This window comes from Triticum dicoccoides, chromosome 3B, assembly GCF_002162155.2.
Source record: "Triticum dicoccoides isolate Atlit2015 ecotype Zavitan chromosome 3B, WEW_v2.0, whole genome shotgun sequence".
Taxonomy (NCBI): domain Eukaryota; kingdom Viridiplantae; phylum Streptophyta; class Magnoliopsida; order Poales; family Poaceae; genus Triticum; species Triticum dicoccoides.
The window spans coordinates 655,174,075-655,192,672 of NC_041385.1; the positions used below are offsets into that span (position 1 = coordinate 655,174,075).

At 48.5% G+C, this 18,598-nt stretch overlaps 2 protein-coding genes across 2 annotated transcripts in view; one reads left to right on the plus strand and one right to left on the minus strand.

Moving 5' to 3' along the window:
• Positions 1-4,069: 4,069 nt before the first annotated feature.
• LOC119277647 (auxin transporter-like protein 1) lies at positions 4,070-10,953 on the plus strand. The gene is made up of 7 exons (XM_037558930.1): positions 4,070-4,544; positions 4,700-4,946; positions 5,059-5,244; positions 5,722-5,834; positions 5,969-6,250; positions 8,083-8,548; positions 10,301-10,953. The coding sequence occupies exons 2-7, from the start codon at positions 4,746-4,748 to the stop codon at positions 10,526-10,528; spliced, it is 1,476 nt and encodes a 491-aa protein (XP_037414827.1). The 5' UTR covers positions 4,070-4,544; positions 4,700-4,745; the 3' UTR covers positions 10,529-10,953.
• A 1,681-nt stretch (positions 10,954-12,634) lies between these two features.
• The window catches only part of LOC119277648 (nuclear pore complex protein NUP62-like), a 6,374-nt gene continuing 410 nt past the window's right edge, over positions 12,635-18,598 (minus strand). Inside the window, exons 2-10 of the mRNA XM_037558931.1 lie at positions 17,337-18,598; positions 16,991-17,078; positions 16,805-16,886; positions 16,538-16,660; positions 15,501-15,578; positions 14,313-14,416; positions 14,087-14,174; positions 13,922-14,020; positions 12,635-12,975 (exon numbers count right to left, since the gene is read on the minus strand). Coding sequence (XP_037414828.1) covers positions 12,883-12,975; positions 13,922-14,020; positions 14,087-14,174; positions 14,313-14,416; positions 15,501-15,578; positions 16,538-16,660; positions 16,805-16,886; positions 16,991-17,078; positions 17,337-18,598 — 2,017 coding nt within the window. The 3' untranslated portion in view covers positions 12,635-12,882. The remainder of the gene's footprint in view (positions 12,976-13,921; positions 14,021-14,086; positions 14,175-14,312; positions 14,417-15,500; positions 15,579-16,537; positions 16,661-16,804; positions 16,887-16,990; positions 17,079-17,336) is intronic.

An 18,598-nucleotide genomic window follows, 5' to 3' on the forward strand; every position in this document is an offset into this window, starting at 1 on the left:
AAGAGTGGAACAAAACACTAGGCATAAGGTCGAGACTTCCACTCTTTACCAGGTATATAGATGCATTAATTAAAATTAAGAGATATTGTGATATCCCAACATAATCATGTTCCAACATGGAGCAATCTTCAACTTCACTTGCATTTAACAACGCTATAAGAGGGGGCTGAGCAAAAGCGGTAACATAGCCAAACAACGGTTTGCTAGGAAGGTGGGTTAGAGGCTTGACATGGCAATATGGGAGGCATGATAAACAAGTGGTAGGAAGTGCGACATAGCGATAGAACGAACAACTAGCAAGCAAAGATGAAGTAATATCGAGGGTAATGGTCATCTTGCATGAAATCCCGCAAGGAAGAAGAACGAGTCCATGAAGTATACGAACCAACATAGTCGAACAAATCCTCACAAACGCAACGTTACCGGAACTATCAAGGGGAAGTGCAACCGAAAATAAGCAAACAACATGGTAAACAACCATCACATAAGCATGGCATGATGCAAAATCAAGTATGATGCATGTCCGGTTTAATGAGGCATGGCATGGCAAAGTGCAACAAACAATACTACAAGTTAAGTGGAGCTCAATATGGAACGAGTTGCATATTGACGAAACACCACATTGGAGTTATTTAGTTCGCCTCTCGTTTAGGTACACAACAATATTAAATGTTGTTAAACATGGAAAGAGGTGAAACATAAGTAAACTAACTATTTAGGCAATTTAAATGAGGCCGGAAACAACAAACAACAATTCTGGAAAATCCTCATGTCCATATTTCGAATTTGCTACTGTTCTGCCCTAAACCATATTTTAATGTTGTTAAACAGTAAAACAAAGTGCACCAAGTTAAGCTATGCATTTTTTCTAGACAATTTACATGTATAGTTTATTTAATTCGGAGCTACGATTGTTTAGTTATGAAATAAAGCATTTTAGCATGTTATTTATGCAAAAACAAAACAAACAACAAGTTAAACATTTTAAACATAGATGAAAGTTGCATATTATGAAAGTACATGAAAAACTAAGCATTTTACATGTTTACATCATTTTAATCCGATGCGCGATTGTGGAGTTATTATATGCATGATATGCAAGGGGTTTTCTGTAAAACTATAATTCTCAGGATAATAGCTAAATTCATCCAGAGGAAAAAAACATGACACTGGCCGAAACTAAGATCTTGCCCAGGGTGCGGGGGGCGGCTGCTCACATCGAGCCTTTAGGTGATAGCCTGGCTTATTAGGGATGATAGACTACTCATATCAATAAGGAATTCCTTCTTTTCCGGGAGCCTTGGAGTAATTTCAGGACGGGTGACTGACCGGGAAGTTGCTCCCGGGTGCGCACGACGTGAGGACAAAGTGCGCAGAAAAGATGGGTGACCGACCGGGAAGTTGCTCCTGGATGCGCACAAGTGAGGACAAAGTGCGCAGAAACGACTAGTATTGATCTGTGGGGTCAGTCTAGATCCTGCCAGGAGTAACGACCACCGGCGGGTGTGTCTGGGGCGTTACAAGTTGGTATCAGAGCCGATCCTCATGGTTACACGGATGTTTGCGGACAGGTGCACAGTCATGTTGTGCATGATGTTTGTGACCCGTCGTGGCACACGACATGGCACATGTGCCGGACTGGATGCACAGACGTATGTGCCAAGAGGGAATGTTCATGTGGCCCAACGAGGACGTCGATTCCTCTGACTGGGGGTGTATGTGATAGCCTGGCTTATTAGGAATGATAAACTACTCATATCAATAAGGAATTCCTTCTTTTTCGGGAGCCCATTCGGAAAGAACTCCAAAGTTAAGCGTGCTCAAATTGGAGTAATTTCAGGATGGGTGACCGACCGATAAGTTGCTCCCAGGTGCGCACGAGTGAGGACAAAGTACACAGAAAAAAATAGTATTGATCTGTGGGTCCAGTCTAGATCCTGCCAGGAGTAACGACCACCGACAGGTGTGTCCGGAGCGTTACAATCTGGCAAGAACTTGAAACATGGACTAGGGCCGGAGCCACCGGAGTAGCTACTTTTTGTGAGTAGTAGGCTAGGGTGCGTTTGTGGAGGCTATGGTAGGATCGTGTGTGATGACTACCTAGCATTGATGTAAACTCTTGTACATATTATTCTACCTTCTATAAAGCTACGGTGGGGTATCCTCAAAAAAAAAGAAATACATCATATCTTAGCGTGCTCTTTTAGAAGATACAGTAACCCTAAAATATCTTATAGTGTCGGAAACACTAACTCCCACATGTTTGGGCGTTTTCCAACACGCCCACACGTGTCGATCATCGTCCAGTGTCTTTTGCACGAATCTTGACACGAAAAGGTGGATTTGGTTTGCCACGTAGGACGGGGCTGATGTGTGGGCGTTGGAGAGTTTGCCCACACGCTCGCACCATGCTATTTGTCAGCTGCGCTGTGTGGGCGAACTAGTTTCTGCCCACACATCCAGCCACCTACTTCACACGCGTGTGGGCGAATTGCTTTTTGCCCACACGACACTCCTACATTGTGGATGACAACTGCAGTTAGGCGAACGTGACAACTAGGTAAACACGCATGTCAACTGTGATTTTTTGCTAGATGGCAACTGCAGTTGCGCGTACGTGGCAACCAGATAAACAAACATGGCAACTATGATTAACAATACATGACAACTATGGTTAGATCACACGTGTCAACTAGGTAAACACACATGGCAACTATTGTTTGACCATAACTGGCAATTAGTTAATCACACTCGCAACTACGGTTTGATTACACGCGGCAACTACCATAAATTAGACATTGTAACTGTAGTTAACCAAAACAGATAGAGTTGCCATGCTTTTACAACTCCATTTGCCATCCCGCATAATTACATCTGCCAATCAGGATGGCAACTAAATTGTCATCCAGCGGTGTACCTAACGTAGCTACGCCAGGACGTGTGGGCATTTTTACTTCGTGCCACACGCGCGGGGTGAAGATGAGTAGTACTTGTTGGCGTGTGGCATGAAGTAGCCGCGCGCACACGTGTGGGCAATTCTAATGTTCGCCCACACACAGCTCGTGTGGGCTGCCTCCTCCTCACACCACACACGGTGTATGGGCGCATATCAAATATACCACACGTGTGACAGTTATCGGCGTCCTATAGTATTAGTTTAGGGAGGGAGTAGATTTTAGATACCCTTGTCCCTCTGGACCATGCCTTGGTACAAAAGACCCCACTAAACGAGGAGTATGCAAGTACAATTAGATGGTGAATAGTAGTATACCCTCAAAGAAGACGGAGTATGATGAATAGCATACTTAATGATTTATTTATTTTTTGCAGAATTCAATGGTCATTTGATGGACCGTATCCAACACTCATACCCCGTATTAGTACCCGAGAAGTGGCTTTCCAGTGGGACGTACGGCCTGTTGTGGGCTTGTGGCCGAGCCAGGCTCGTACAGCAGCAGGCGATCCCCTACCGGCGGCCGGGCCCCGGACTCACCCACCCGGAGATGGCAATATTCAATCCAGCGTCAGTCAGCCATGGAGTAGTTTCAGTACACACACACAGACGTTCTTCCTCCTTCGCACCCTCAATCTCTGAAGGAAATAAAAGAAAGGGGATCCAGCAGCAGGGATGGTGCGAAGACTTTTGACATGCCAGCAGTTAATACGGCCGGCCTCTGCTCTCACTTCATGCCGTTGCTTCCAACGCTTCCTCCTCCTCCTCCTTCTTCCCCTGTGGTGTGGTGTGGTGACCGGTGAGGTGAATTTTTAAATCCGATCAAGTCACCGCCATAAAGAAGGCCCACGTCGGGCGAGATTTACCACTCCCACCCACTGTTCTTTCTTTCTACTGCACCCACGAAGTGTAGACAGAGACACACAGAGGGGAGAGAAAGAGAGAGAAGAAAGATTATTATTAAAAAAGAATAGACAGAATGGAAGAGAAGAGCAAAATGCAAAAGGGTGCGAGAAAATCAGGGGGGAAAGTGGGGTGTTGGAAACGAAGGCCAGGCCAGCCGAGCCGAGCAGAGCGTTCGTTCGTTGTTATAAAGCCGCAACTTGTTCCCTTCCCCCTCCCTCCCCATCTGCTTGCGCTCCCTCGTCACTCTCTCTCTCCCCGCCCCGCCCGCCGGATCACCCGCCGGCGTCAGCTCTCTCTCTCTCTCTCCCTACCATCGCCTACGAGCTAGGAGTAGTAGGCTACGAGTGAGTGATAGCCCGCAACTCTGTCCCGCCATTACTCCTCCCTCATAACAGAGGAAGCAGGGAGCAGAGGAGGCGGAGAAGAGCCGGGAAAGAGCACGCCGGCAGGCAAGGCAGAGAGTAATCCTTCCGCTCTGCGGTCGTACCTTCACCCGGGCGGCGCGGCCACCACCACGCTCCTAGGCTCCTAGCTAGCTACTCCTAGCAGCGAGCGAGCCAACAGAGAGCCCACTCCTGCATCAATCGCACAGTAAATTCCGGCGCACCCTGCATTCACTGCCCCGTCCGTCCGGCCGGCCGCGATCTCCGAATATTTACTTCTCCTCCTCCTCCTCGCAAGAAAGGTTCGTCTCTCTTCTCTTCTCTCCGTGCCGGTGTTTCAGAGGCTGCCGCCCCCGTTTCGTTTTATATTGGCCTCTCGCGCTCGTATTGGGCGGAGAGTCTGCCTGCGCTGTCCTCCTGGATCTTGATCCCTCTGCTCTGCTTCGTCCGTACACAGCACACAGCGGAGCGCGGCGTGGTGAGAGAACGGGAGAGAGGAGAAGATGGTGCCCCGCGAGCATGGGGACGAGGCCATCGTGGCGGACGGGCACGGCAAGGAGGAGGAGGTCGGGGTGATGGGCGTGAGCAGCGGCGGCGCGGACGGCGACGAGGAGCAGCACGGCGGCGGCAAGTTCAGCGTCACCAGCTTCCTCTGGCACGGCGGCTCCGTGTGGGACGCCTGGTTCAGCTGCGCCTCCAACCAGGTATGTATGTCTTCCTGAGCATCGATCGCCATGATGTTGAAGAAGAAGACGATGATGATTGACTGATGATGAACGGAATGGGATGGGGTTCTTGTTGCTCGCTTGATTGCAGGTGGCGCAGGTGCTGCTGACGCTGCCCTACTCCTTCTCGCAGCTGGGGATGCTCTCGGGCATCCTGCTGCAGCTCTTCTACGGCTTCCTCGGCAGCTGGACCGCCTACCTCATCAGCGTCCTCTACGTCGAGTACCGCTCCCGCAAGGAGAAGGAGGGCGTCAGCTTCAAGAACCACGTCATCCAGGTACCCACCTCCCCTGCCCCTTCCTGCAATCCATGGCGTGCTCCCCTCCCTCTTCTTCGCTAACGGATTGCAGTTCCCGGCTTCGCCAAACGGACACGCCTTTCTGTCGGCCGCTGCCGATCCCTGGCTGCAAAAATACGAAAATGCTCTCCTTTTTTCAGTGAAAAATAAATAAAAAACGGCCCGCTTCACGCGTTAGATATGCAGTCCCCTCAAGTTGCTTGTCGAACGGAAAGTATGAGTTGCAAATGCAGCGGGCAGAGTTCCTTCCTTAATCCTCCCCTTTTAGTCGCAAAACCAAAACCACATTTGCCCCCAAGTAATGATCACCATGCTTAATGATTCAAGTAGTAGTACAGTACTACTACTAGTACGCATGTACTAGAAACATGATGGAGTGTGAGTAGTGGTAACTGTGGTTGATTAATGGCGAAGCAAGAATTACTAATGAAGCTGCGATGTTGACCTCCCTCGCAGTGGTTCGAGGTGCTTGACGGGCTGCTGGGCCCGTACTGGAAGGCGGCCGGGCTGGCCTTCAACTGCACCTTCCTGCTCTTCGGCACCGTCATCCAGCTCATCGCCTGCGCCAGGTCAGTACTCAGCCGGTCCACCCAACCATCACTCTCATCATCGTACCCCTACCACTGTGTGTCCAGTTCACTTGCTGAGGGCTGAGACGAGCTAGCTAGTAAATAAACAAACTTTTTTTCTAATTTACTTACAGTAACATCTACTACATCAACGACCGGCTGGACAAGCGGACGTGGACGTACATCTTCGGCGCGTGTTGCGCGACGACGGTGTTCATCCCGTCCTTCCACAACTACCGGATCTGGTCCTTCCTGGGGCTGGGCATGACCACCTACACCGCCTGGTACCTGGCCATCGCCGCGCTCATCAACGGGCAGGTGGAGGGCGTCACCCACACCGGCCCCAACAAGCTCGTCCTCTACTTCACCGGCGCCACCAACATCCTCTACACCTTCGGCGGACACGCAGTCACTGTGTAAGCGACACCAATTTCTCTCTCTCTCTCTCTCTCTCTCTCTCTCTCTCTCTCTCTCTCTCTCTCTCTCTCTCTCTCTCTCTCTTTACAGTTTATTTATCTATCTATCTAGTATTTGTTTGCTCAGTAAGTAAATTACTGCTAGTGGTACTCTGACTGATGAAGAAGAAGGGTGGTGAACTTTCCGCCGGGCTGCAGCTTTTGCCTGTGGATCGGGAGGACATGTCTGGATTGGATTGGAAACCCGGTTCTAGTTTCCCTCCATTCCAATGGTCCCCCGTCCCCGGTCCATGGTACTTGCAGCAGCAGCAGTACCAGGCCAACAGTAGTGTACTCTCGACAGTACAAGTTAATCTTGATTATAACTTACTAAACAAGATTGTAGCGGCACGTAGCCTTGCATCTAGCTAGCCCCATCCATCCAACCCATGGGGCGGCACAGATCCCAAATGCACAGCTAGGGCACTTAAAAACGTGATAGGCCGTGGTGGTGGGAACCGGCCTTTGGTTTAGCTTAGCTTAGCTAGCTTGCGGCCATTAGTCAGTCAGTCGGATGGAGCCTGGTGCGCTCATGTGCGGTGATGCATCCAAAAGGTCCTCCCTACCAGTACCAGCACCCACACACACATGATACAGTCTAGTCTAGAGGGGAAAAGAATTGGGGCGCGGTGTATTTTAGATCTCCAGCCACCATGCATTAGAGTAGAGCCCTTTATTCCCATTGCTCCTCTGCCGCTGCGATTAGTTAATTGTTAATCAAAACTTGATTGGATCATTGGTGTTTCCTGGTAGCTAGCTTAGCCATGATTTGAGGCCATGCGGGGGAATAATTAGCGTCTTCATCACTGAGTGCGGCGTTCAAACACCCTGGTCGCTCGCTAGTGGCCGCCGTTGGGCCGGAGATTTGAACCATTTTTATAGTCGTCTCATATATATCTCGTAGCTTCGGCGACCAGGGCGCTACTGTTAAAGTAAGTACAGTACGTAGCTGCTTATGCAGCTGGTGGTGGCGTAAAAACGGAAATGCTTTGGTATTGATGGAAGTGAAAGAAAAGGACTGGCCATGGCTGGTTTCATTGAATTGAATGAGTGAATTCCGCTAGTGCGGAGTTCACATCAAGAAATGCAATTCCGTCCTGGCTGGACCGGGACGTGCGTGAATGTTGCGACACATCATCATCTGCTGGTGATGATTCCGTTCCGCTCATCTTGCCATCATCTTGATGTTTTAGCCTAGTGGAGTGAGGGGGACACTGACCTACTACTTTAACAAGAAGTTGCATCTGAAGAGAAAGATCTCGTGGTGAATGTCCTTGGATGGCATTTCCACTCACCGTTTTCTGATCTCCGACAAGTTCCAAGTCCAGTTAGGTCGTTACTGCAACTAGCTCGGAGTGGAGTGGAGTGACATGATTAATTGATTGATTGTTAGGCAATTAGTATATATATAATTGGCAACGGACTTATTTGGCCGTATTTGCCGGGATCCTCTATTATTTGACCGGAGGATTGAGCTAGCTCGTGCACGCATGTGTGGTTGAGTGAGTGAAAGCTCGTCAGCGAGATTCCCCCTGCCGCCACGATCTTCTTCTTTGCAACCGAACTCCGTGATTAGGAAGAAGCCTTTCTTCCGTATCATTTGTACCAACTGAAGTCTCTGCGTCCACATTGACCCGCATCGCATGCATGTGCAGAGGCCGTTTTGTCCGTTAATTTCCTACTTCTTCTTCCATGATCGTTGATTATTGAAGCTCTGCCATTTCATTTAGTATAAACAGTTGTTTGTCAATAATGGTGGTGATGCTAATGTTGGTTGCATGGGCATTGGGCAGGGAGATCATGCACGCGATGTGGAAGCCGGCCAAGTTCAAGTACATCTACCTGCTGGCGACGCTGTACGTGTTCACGCTGACGCTGCCGTCGGCGTCGGCCATGTACTGGGCGTACGGGGACGAGCTGCTGGCGCACGCCAACGCCTTCTCGCTGCTGCCCAAGACGGCGTGGCGGGACGCGGCCGTCATCCTCATGCTCATCCACCAGTTCATCACCTTCGGCTTCGCCTGCACGCCGCTCTACTTCGTGTGGGAGAAGGTGATCGGCATGCACGACACCAAGAGCGTCTGCCTCCGCGCCCTCGCCAGGCTCCCCATCGTCGTCCCCATCTGGTTCCTCGCCATCATCTTCCCCTTCTTCGGCCCCATCAACTCCGCCGTCGGCGCCCTCCTCGTCAGCTTCACCGTCTACATCATCCCCGCGCTCGCCCACATGCTCACCTACCGATCCGCATCCGCCCGCGCCGTAAGTTTCCTCTACTCCTTTACTCTTCTCTATCTATACATGTATTGCATTGCATTTCTTTTTTTGCATAGAGGAGGATCATACTGTAGTGTACTGGCTTTGAGAAGAAGCTTAATTAGCATGTTCTTGTTAGTAAATGCGTGATGCTGCCGTGCGCCTAATTTCTTTCTCATCACTGTAGGAAGAGTACTGGTACCACTGCTTTTTCTTTCTTTATTAGTAGATTAGAGATCCGACCAGCTTAGCCAATCATTGCCAATGGCATCGTCGATGGATGATTAAGGATGGGATGAGTGAGGCCGTGCATTGCCAGCTCCAGCTGCATGCATGCATGCATTGCATGGCCCGGTTCGCTTCATTCATCCATCCATCATCTCTTGGTAGCACACCACCACTGCACCAGCAGTCCAGTAGTACTACATCCATGGTCTGGTCCATCAGGCATCAACAGTGGCCCGGCCGATTCATCCATGGCGCATGAACAGCGGCCCGATTGCAACGCAACGCGCAGCGGAGGCAGAGAGACGTGCAATGGAATAGACAGTGGAGATCCGTGCACGTGCCACATGCACTGTTGACTGCACAGCCCCAGGTGGCCCCGCCTCCTGCTTAGAGCATGGTTAAGTCAGTGACATGTCATCTACAACCCATCTTATAGTCAACATCTACAATAGTAGATCAAAAGAGTGTATTATTTTTTTATTATGTGGACCACCTTTCATTCTCATAAAGTGCGTAGGAGCACGTGCTAAAGCTGGCTCTTCATGAAGAGCCCGCTTACCTTCTCTCTCCTCCTCTCTTTCCTCCAACTAAGTAGAAATATACTAGTTTATTCCTTATAGCCCGCTGACTCAGCTCTATTGTACTTGCTCTTAGGAGCGGCACTGCTACCACGAATCCCCAATCATTGAGTCCGGCCAACGGCCACATTAATCCGCCCCGACAACGATTTGGATCCTCGATCCCTCTCCTCCGTCTGCACCGTCCGTCCGTTGGTTCGGCCGTCGCTGCTATGGATCCATAGCTGCTACGGCATGGCGAATGGCGCTTAGCCATCACCCATGGTGTGTGTCAGTTCCAAGGGTTGGTGTCCCGAATTAGGAGGTTTCTCCCAGGCTTAGTACCATCCTACATATGGTCCATCCCGTAGGTGAGCCTGCCCTGAATGCAGCTATGGCTGGTCCCTCCCCGGCCGCACAGGAGAAGAGGGGAAGCATCCAAACCGTCCCTCCCTAGCAGAGACTTTTCAGCAACGGGGCCGATCGTGGGCTCGCCGCTGGCCGGGATGGATGGCGATCGTTGACATGGAGGGATCGGGATCTCCTGTTACTTTTGGCACGAGTCCCCGGAAGCTAGCCGCGCTACGGGGGCGCCGGTCGCCGTCGCGGCGTTGGCCCGGCGCGTCTGGACTCTGGCTGGCTGGCTGGACTGGCTTTTCGCACGGGTGATGGATGGATGGATAGATAGATAGCATGCGGCGCCGCTGGAGACGGACGTCGATCGATGGGGATATCGTGGCGTGGGTTGCGGGGTCCCTTTCTTTCCCGCTCTCGATTCCTTCCTTTTCTTCTTCAAGCTTTGCGGAAGAGAAATCGAATGTGGTTTGCAGTACGGACGATAGATAGATAGATAGATGGAGAGTATCTAGCAAACAACATTTATCTTGTGCAGCGGCGCGGTGGCTCCATTCCATGCATGTATCATCCATTTTTGATGCTCTGTGTTTTCTGATGATTTGTGACAATTGAACAGAACGCGGCGGAGAAGCCGCCCTTCTTCCTGCCGAGCTGGACGGGGATGTTCGTGCTCAACGCCTTCATCGTGGTGTGGGTGTTCGTGGTCGGCTTCGGGCTCGGCGGCTGGGCCAGCATGGTCAACTTCATCCGCCAGATCAACACCTTCGGCCTCTTCGCCAAGTGCTACCAGTGCCCCAAGCCCGGCGCCGCCGTCGCCCCGAGCCCCTCCTCGTTGCACCACTAGCTCCCTCGCCGTCGCCGCCCGGACCGTGAAGCTGCCATGCCACCGGCCGGCAGGAAGTCCGCAAGGAGCTCGAGAAGCTTCCCCTCCCACTCCCGGCAGCCGGCACGGCGGATCCAGTACTGTTGCTTGCTAGGTTTTGGTCGCCTTGTAACATACAAGCCTCGCCTCTCCTAGGGCGTCCGTCAGTGTCACACCGTAGTTGAACAGCAGGGTGACCGGGTCCCTAAGACCACGCCCGTTGCTTCCCCCTGCCAGATCCCTTGGTAGTACGTACGTACGTGTCCGTGTGTTTGTGTTTGGCTTGCCCCCACCAATATATATGTGATGGTCTTCATGGCTTATAAGATTTGCAGCTCATGAGACATTCCGTATGATGATGAATTGAATTGATGATGGTATTAACATAGCACTACTACTATCCTGTAGGGCTCTCGATCTGTTCCTTTTCTTCTTATTTTTACTCTCTTCCCCGCTGGAGCTTGCATGGTGCATGCTTGTAATGGAGACGATCGATCGATGTTGATTCCTCTTGCTGGCTAAAGGCAAAACACGGAGGCCTTTGTTTATGGGGTGCTCATCGGTGTAAATGTGGCGACTCCTCGCTGTTGGCGGCTCCCTTTCGGCCCGTGCCGCGTCGCTGCCTTCGGCCCCGGCCGGCCCAGCGAGCGATCATCGGATCTTCCCGGCGAAATTCTGAAAGGGGCGCCAAGATATGGTGGTGGTGGTGGAGGGCGGCGTGGGTCGGCGCGGGACATGATGGCGCGCACAACCGAGACCAAACATGCTTGCTTGTGAGGCTGCCCGAGAGTTCTAAAGATGGTACTCTACTGCTGCTGGCTTTGCATTGTGATCGTGACAACGACGACGGCGATACTGATTAGCGGCCCGTCTTATCACACCACACCCTCGTAGTACTACGCCGGTGGGTGAGGCTCGCTTTCGAGGATTGGACTCCACTCCACTCTACTACTGACCCCTATTGTAGTACGAACCATGTACGTACTGCACGCAAGATAATTATTATTGGCTTGTGCGTCGCAGCATCAAGAGGGAGGAGGGGCTTTGATTGCAGAGGAGAGAAGATTGCGCTTTAATTGGGCCATGTGGGAGCTGCAAATGGGGGACGGATTCCCTAATCGCCTCGGGCATCAGGCCTCCTTCAGATCACATGGCTGGCGGTGGCATGTGCCATCTTGACTGGTACCCCGCTCCAGATTTCCTCCCCTTTTGCCAGTGGTATCTTCCGACCGTCCTCGAGACCGGGGGTTCGGCATGTGCTTTCTATGAGTAGCTCACAGCGCACATGTCCTAATCTAACGCCAAGTTGCCCAGGGTTCCTCTTAATAATCATATGGCATGCTACCAATTAATACTTGCTTCGCCCTATTGATACCTGCCACTATCCGTTGAATGGAATCCCAGGCGAGAAAAGAATACTCGTACCAACTGTACCTGTCTACGGAGCTGTGCTTAGTGCGGACTGCTGTTTGCGGCCAAGCTGTAGGTGATGCCAACATATGCCCATATACCGGCGTGGCTGACGCGCCTGATTTTGCGACCGCTTGTGCTGTCTGACTATTTTTACCAAACCTTTCGTTTAGGGTAAAGGTAGGCGATAGCTTTCTTTTTAGGTGCATCTAGATTCCAAAGCACAGACCAGAAACATCATAGGCAAGCATAACATCCATTACCGAGGCAAATAATCATGTCAGGGAGGAGAACCAGCTAAAACACATCCACATCTTTTGCTCACAGCACAGGGAAAGTGTCCTACGATAGCAACAATGCATCTTTCCTAAAGCTCGTATGCCTTTGAAGCTCGTATGCCTTTGAACAACAAACGAAAGTATCATATCAGATCGCGAGAGAAAGCTCAGAAGGTAACTTCTAGGCCTATGGTTGGCTGCATACGCCACTGCCCAGCCCAATGGTCAATACCGCAGTACTTTTTTGGATGTCAAATACTGCAGATACTAAGGACACTTGACTCGTCATAGAAAAGCTATATCTCAACTCAACTGGTCTAAACACACTTGGAACCAATCACAGACAAAACATTTAGAGAAGTCCCATGTTTGCTCATCTAGAGAGGGCACAACCGCGCAATTGTTAACGACAGATTTTTTAAATTTTTTTGAAGTCTGTTATAATGAAGCAGGGCAGTTCATCTAACAAGCAGTTTGAATTCCAATGAACAGCGTCAACACGGTAAATCATGTTAAGAACACGTCACAGAAGTACTTGAATGTAGGGGAAAGCGGTGAAACTTTTACTTTGAAACAGCAGAACTACCAACATATATAGCACGTTTTAATACCCACGAGCAGACCACCAAATGTCCATCCAGGACTGAATCAGCTTAACCAAAACCTTGGGATTCCAGAGTCGCGCTCAGCCGCAGTACTATTGTTGGGCAGTCTCTGTATTCTGTTTGAGAACTCGTTTGCCTGTGAACAATTGAGGAAAAGGAGAATCAATAATGATTTTGCATCAGCCCATCCGACCTACTAATCCCACCAAATAAGCACTGTTAAAAGAACATATGCATATAACACCAAACCTAACAACAAGTGAAGAACAAAAAATTGGGACCAAGTTTCTCTTATTCCATTCATAGGAAAGATTTCACCAAAACCATGAAAGGATGGTATGGAGGAAAAAGCAGGATTCCGCAGAACAGTACATGAAGATACAGGGATAAGCTTCCAGGATTTGCTCAGAGGCAACATTCTATCCGACAGTGTCAACACAGGAATCAAGTTCGTAAGCTCAACAGCAGGATTCTATTGTATTGTATCATAGCAAAAAATACTGGAAAAAATTATTCTGTGTCATATCAGCATTATTGGTAGCGCCTATATTCTCAAAATGTAGGACTGTAGGGATGCGGAAGGTATATATTGAAGAAATAGACAGATCAATAAAAATATTAGCCGAGCACAATGCAAGCTAACACCTTCAGAACACATCAGAAATTATTGAACAAAAACAGGAAACGCGGCACAATTATTATTATTTTATTACCCCCAAATGTAACTAGCATTTGCAAGCAGACCGTGTGGATGTGATGAACAGAACATTGAACTAGTCTAAAACATTTTAAAGATAAAATAATTTAAGATAACCCCCTGAACTTTCCCAGCGAGATAATGAAACTTCAGCCCCCTGAGATGGTTTTGCACCGCAGTTTAGACTTCCTAAACTCTTTTTTTTCAATAAACAACCACCCAAAACCGCCTCGAGAGGTTAAACTATCGGTTTTGTATGTTCAGGAGGTTGGGTATCTCACATCATAGTGTAAGAAGTTATGTAGGCCAAGCATCAAAGTTCAGGGAGTAATCTGGCTTTTTCCAAATATTAATGAACAAACAGTCACAAAAAGGAAAACCTGACCTTCTCATCAATCCACATTAGAGAGCGCAGTTGATTATCCAGTATTCGGACAGCAACATCAAATGGTGCCATGGTATCCGTAGCCTCAAGCTCACCACCCTGCATTGGACAAGGAGACTCAAGCAATGCTCATCACAAGGCAAATGTTACAATCTGGATATTTACCTGAGTAGAATTCATGGTCTGAATGATGGATTTCACTTGTTCTGTCATATGCTGCAACTCATTCTCCACAACTTCAGCTTGCTCGTACCTTTGCATTGCCAAATAATTTGGTTAGAGATTTTGTTTCTGAAATAAGTTGTATCATTTGTTTACTGGAGATTAAAAAGTCAAACTAAACCCAAGACTAAAATAAGAAGCTAAAACAGCCAAAATACATTGAACTAACATTATATCCCTTGCCGAGGCAGCCTCATCTTCACGAAGTAAGACCCGTTCATCCTGGAATATACGCTCGGCTTCCTCCTCCATGCTCTGCAGAGCCTTGTCCACCTGCAATTATAAAACATGTAGGTTGTAAGTACAAAGCTCAATAATTAATCTCTGCAGGCTCACCCTATATGGATAAGTCGCTAAGAAGACTAATCTCGAAGTCTGGTAGTCTCGGTGACCAGAAAATTCCAGCGCATATGCACTCACATCAGTTCTATCAGATTATCAATATTGCGCCTGCGGAGTAACCTGTTTCCCACCAAAACCATGTGACAGTCCAACACTATTATTGTATGTATAAGAAACGTTTACTTCTTGAGCAGTGTGTATTAAACAATTTGATAGACAACCTAGCTGTAAGTCAGTTCAGCGTGTTAAGCAAAAATCTGCAATGCAAATTCTGAACAAGCATGACAATCCTCACTCAACTGAACTTCCAATTGGTAAATTGACAGACACAAATGTACAATCAATTAAATGACTGTGTGATGGCTAACTAACATACTAAGTAAATAACACATTCAACAGAGGGCCTAATTGATTATGCAATTAAATCGTCCGATGGGAGCTGTGCTAAAAATTACAAAAAAAATGTGCATCTAACCCTCAACAAGGTGGCTTTTGTTGGTGACATCACTTAAAAACCATCGACATGACTTTAAACATCAGAAATTTATTAGAAAAATGCACAAAATTCTTGTAAAGATAAAACCTCAATCAGGCAATTCTGTATCATTATTATAGTTATAAACCACAAATCTTAGATACAATCTACGAGATATTTAAACACACAAGATTAGAAAGAGACATCAGGCTATCAGGCATAAAAACATCTCTGGTCGACATATATCTCAAACCAATTTTATCCAACAACATAAGTACATGATGGACTAAAATGAAGGAATGATCTCTCCCAGGGCAGCTTATAAATAGCTCCCTCTAAAGTTTGCAAAGTTTGACTTTTCAAAAAATCTATACGCGCTACATTATGGAATGGAGGTAGTATATCATATGAAGGAAAGCAGACAAGTAGAATATTTGTGTTTAGAGATCAAGTAGAATGAGACACAAAACAAACACAAAGAAAACTAACTTGTAGCTAATATATGAGCAGACAAGAAAAAGTTCACACACACACACACACCTCTTTCTGATGAGTTTCTATCAACTCAAGTTGCCTCTCCAAGCTTGTTTGTGTTTCAACAACTTTGGCCACATCAGCCTGCAACAGGTCAGCATTCAAGATGAAACATAACGATGAAAATTTAGTGTGAACATCATGATTCAAGAGAGAATCTGCTATGTACTGATCTGAAACACATCAAATGGACTCTAGATGAACAACTAGAGTTGATTAAGTACTGGTTTCTATTTATTTTCGTTTCGAATCAACTACAAATATTTTAGATTGCTTATTTTGATGATGGAACTAATTGACTTATTAATGCCCCACCTTTAGGTCCAAATACTGTTATGTTAAGTAACGGAACACAAATTTGTGAAACTGATACTAAGAATGTAGCACCATGCCATGTTTACCCTGGTTAATGATAGAACCATCACTACTTGGCATTGGTCCAATTGGAACAAGACAAGTGGTTGGAGACAACGCGTATGGCTGTCAATAATTTGAAATTTTACCTAAAAGGTGCATACTGACAAGTATTGAAACAAGTCTAAGGAGCTGAAACAACAAATAAGTTGAACCGGATGTAGCATTGACATAGGAACAATCAGCTCATCCTATAGTATTTACGATATACGTTAACACAATTTAAGATTCTCTCCCTTCGTAAGTCATAACATCTGGCTAGAAACCTGGATAAGCCTAAATTGCACTACATGATACTCCCTACATCCTCAATGTAGGTCGTTTTAGCCATCCTCAATGCAATGCTTTTAACATAAAACAATGGAATGTGTAACATTTCTGTTAACCACTATCTTCAACAAATGCATTAGTTGAAAAAAACTACAAAATCAGCAAGTATATATATGTACTTTAAAGAGCTTCAGGTAGACCTAAAAGCAAAAGCTTGCATGAAATGAACTAGAAAACAGAACTGTAATGGGACATACTCTCTGTTCTCAGTTCATATTATAATTCAGTAAAAGAGCTGGCGCTCCCACACATAACATTAATGGACATTTAATACAGACAAAATTGGCTAAAAGGCATACCTCAAGCCTTATAAGAACATTCCTGTTTTGCAGAATTCTCCTGTCCCATTCAGATATGGCAGTTGCATGCTTCCGGAACTTTGCAGTGCGGTCTTGAAGACCATTGTTCCAGTCCCTAATAATCTATAATAGGTAGCTCCATGAGACTTCAATACCAAAATATCACTAGCTTACTGCGCATCTAAGGTGAAGATGTTCAGAAAGCACAGTAGAAGATCAATCCAGCCTGGAAGAAACGACAGTACTCGAAAAAGATAAGTGCAATACCTCCTCGACACATTTACCAACAATTTCTGACGGAAGCTTAGCTGCTTGAGGTGCTGCTGGAGTGATGGCACTCGTACTAGCTCTGCAGAAAGAATACAAGAGGAACATTGTAGAAAATGTTAAAACCTTGCTATGCAAGTGCAGTAACAAGTCATCGTAGAAATAAACTGAGGGGGGATGTACAACCCAGTGCTGCTAGCTTGAATAGCTGAGGAAGTCGCCTGACTTGTGGTGGCGATGGTGGCTAGTGTGCTTGCAGCTGTAGTAGAACCGCCTGTGGAATACACACACTTAATACGCTCAAGATTGCCAAAGCTGTCACTTAGGAAATTAGTAAACAGACATAGTGGAACAAAAACTGCCAAGGTTACAAAGAACTAAATGGGTACTGAAAGCAATAAGTAGTTCAGGATATGTATACTATGCGCTATTGAGACCTAATTGTTCGGTGTAGTGTATAGTATGCTTGAGCTAATCTAAACACAAGACACCGAAATGCAAAAGGTACTGAGCATGAAGAAATGTATCTCACCAAGCAGTGTAGACTGAGCTGCCGAAGTTGAGCCAGGAGCTGGTGTGGAAGCTTGCAAGCTAAAACTAGGAAATGCAGTTGTTGTGGTAGAAGGAGTCGTGGCTGCAGAAGTAGTGATAGTGGTGGCAGTGGTTGTAACTGCTGCAGCTGATGACGCCTGCGGGACTGTAAAGCTGAAACCGCTAGCGGAGAACAATGATGACCCCGAGGTTGCAGGGGCAGGGGCAGCCGCAGCTGATGGAACAGTGGATGCACTCGTTGCGGAAGCAGAACCAAACGTTGGCGTGGGAGTAGCAAAAGATGCACCGAACGGGGAGCTAAGAGAGGTCGCCGACGAGCTTGCAGCTGCACCAGTATTAGAGAACAATGACGGAGCAGATGCAGCCTGCGAAGTGGCCAAGGAGAAACCACTGGCGGGCGCAGAGGCAGGCGTGGTGGGAGCAGCGGATGCACTGTTGGAGAACGAGAAGGCAGAGGCTGAAGAAGCACCCGAGAACAAGGAAGAGGCGGTGCTGGCCGTCGTTGTGCTTCCTGATGCCGGCGTGAAACCAAACGACGGAGCAGAGACAGTAGTTGCTGGCGCTAATGAAAAGCCAAGGGATGGCGCGGTCGTGGCAGTGGTTGCAGGAGACGAGGCCGCGGCACCGAACAACGGCGCGGTGGAGGTAGATCCAAACAAGGACGAGCCACCAGTGGCGGCCCCAAACAGAGCCGGTGCCGAAGCCGAGGTAGTAGCGGTGCTAGATGCGGCGGGCGCGCCGAAGCCGAATGACGGTGTCGAAGCGGCGGCGGAGCCTGATGCCGATGAGCCAAAGCCGAATCCCGTGGCGGCGCCAGAGAAAAGGCCAGGCGTGGACGGAGCGGAAGAGACAGCGCCGAATATACTGGGGGTGCTGGCGGCGGCGGTGGTCGCACCGAAGAGACCTGGTGTGGCCGCGGGGGAGGAGACGGCCCCGAAGAGGCTCGGGGTGGTGGCCGCAGACGAGGTGGCCGATGCACCGAAGGGGCTGGGGGTGGTCGTGGCGGCCCCGAATATGCTAGGCGTGGTTGCCGCGGCGGAGGTGGCGGGTGCGCCGAAGAGGGGTGAGGCGGACGCGGTGGCCGCGGGCTGAGAGAACCCGAAACCAGTGGCCCCGAAGCCGAAAGCGGACGGGGAGGAAGCGGTGGCGGTGGCCGGAGCGGACGCGGAGGCGGGGGTGGATCCGAAGAGGGATGAACCAAAAGCCGGAGCAGAGGAAGCGGTGGTCGCGGAGAAGGGGGAC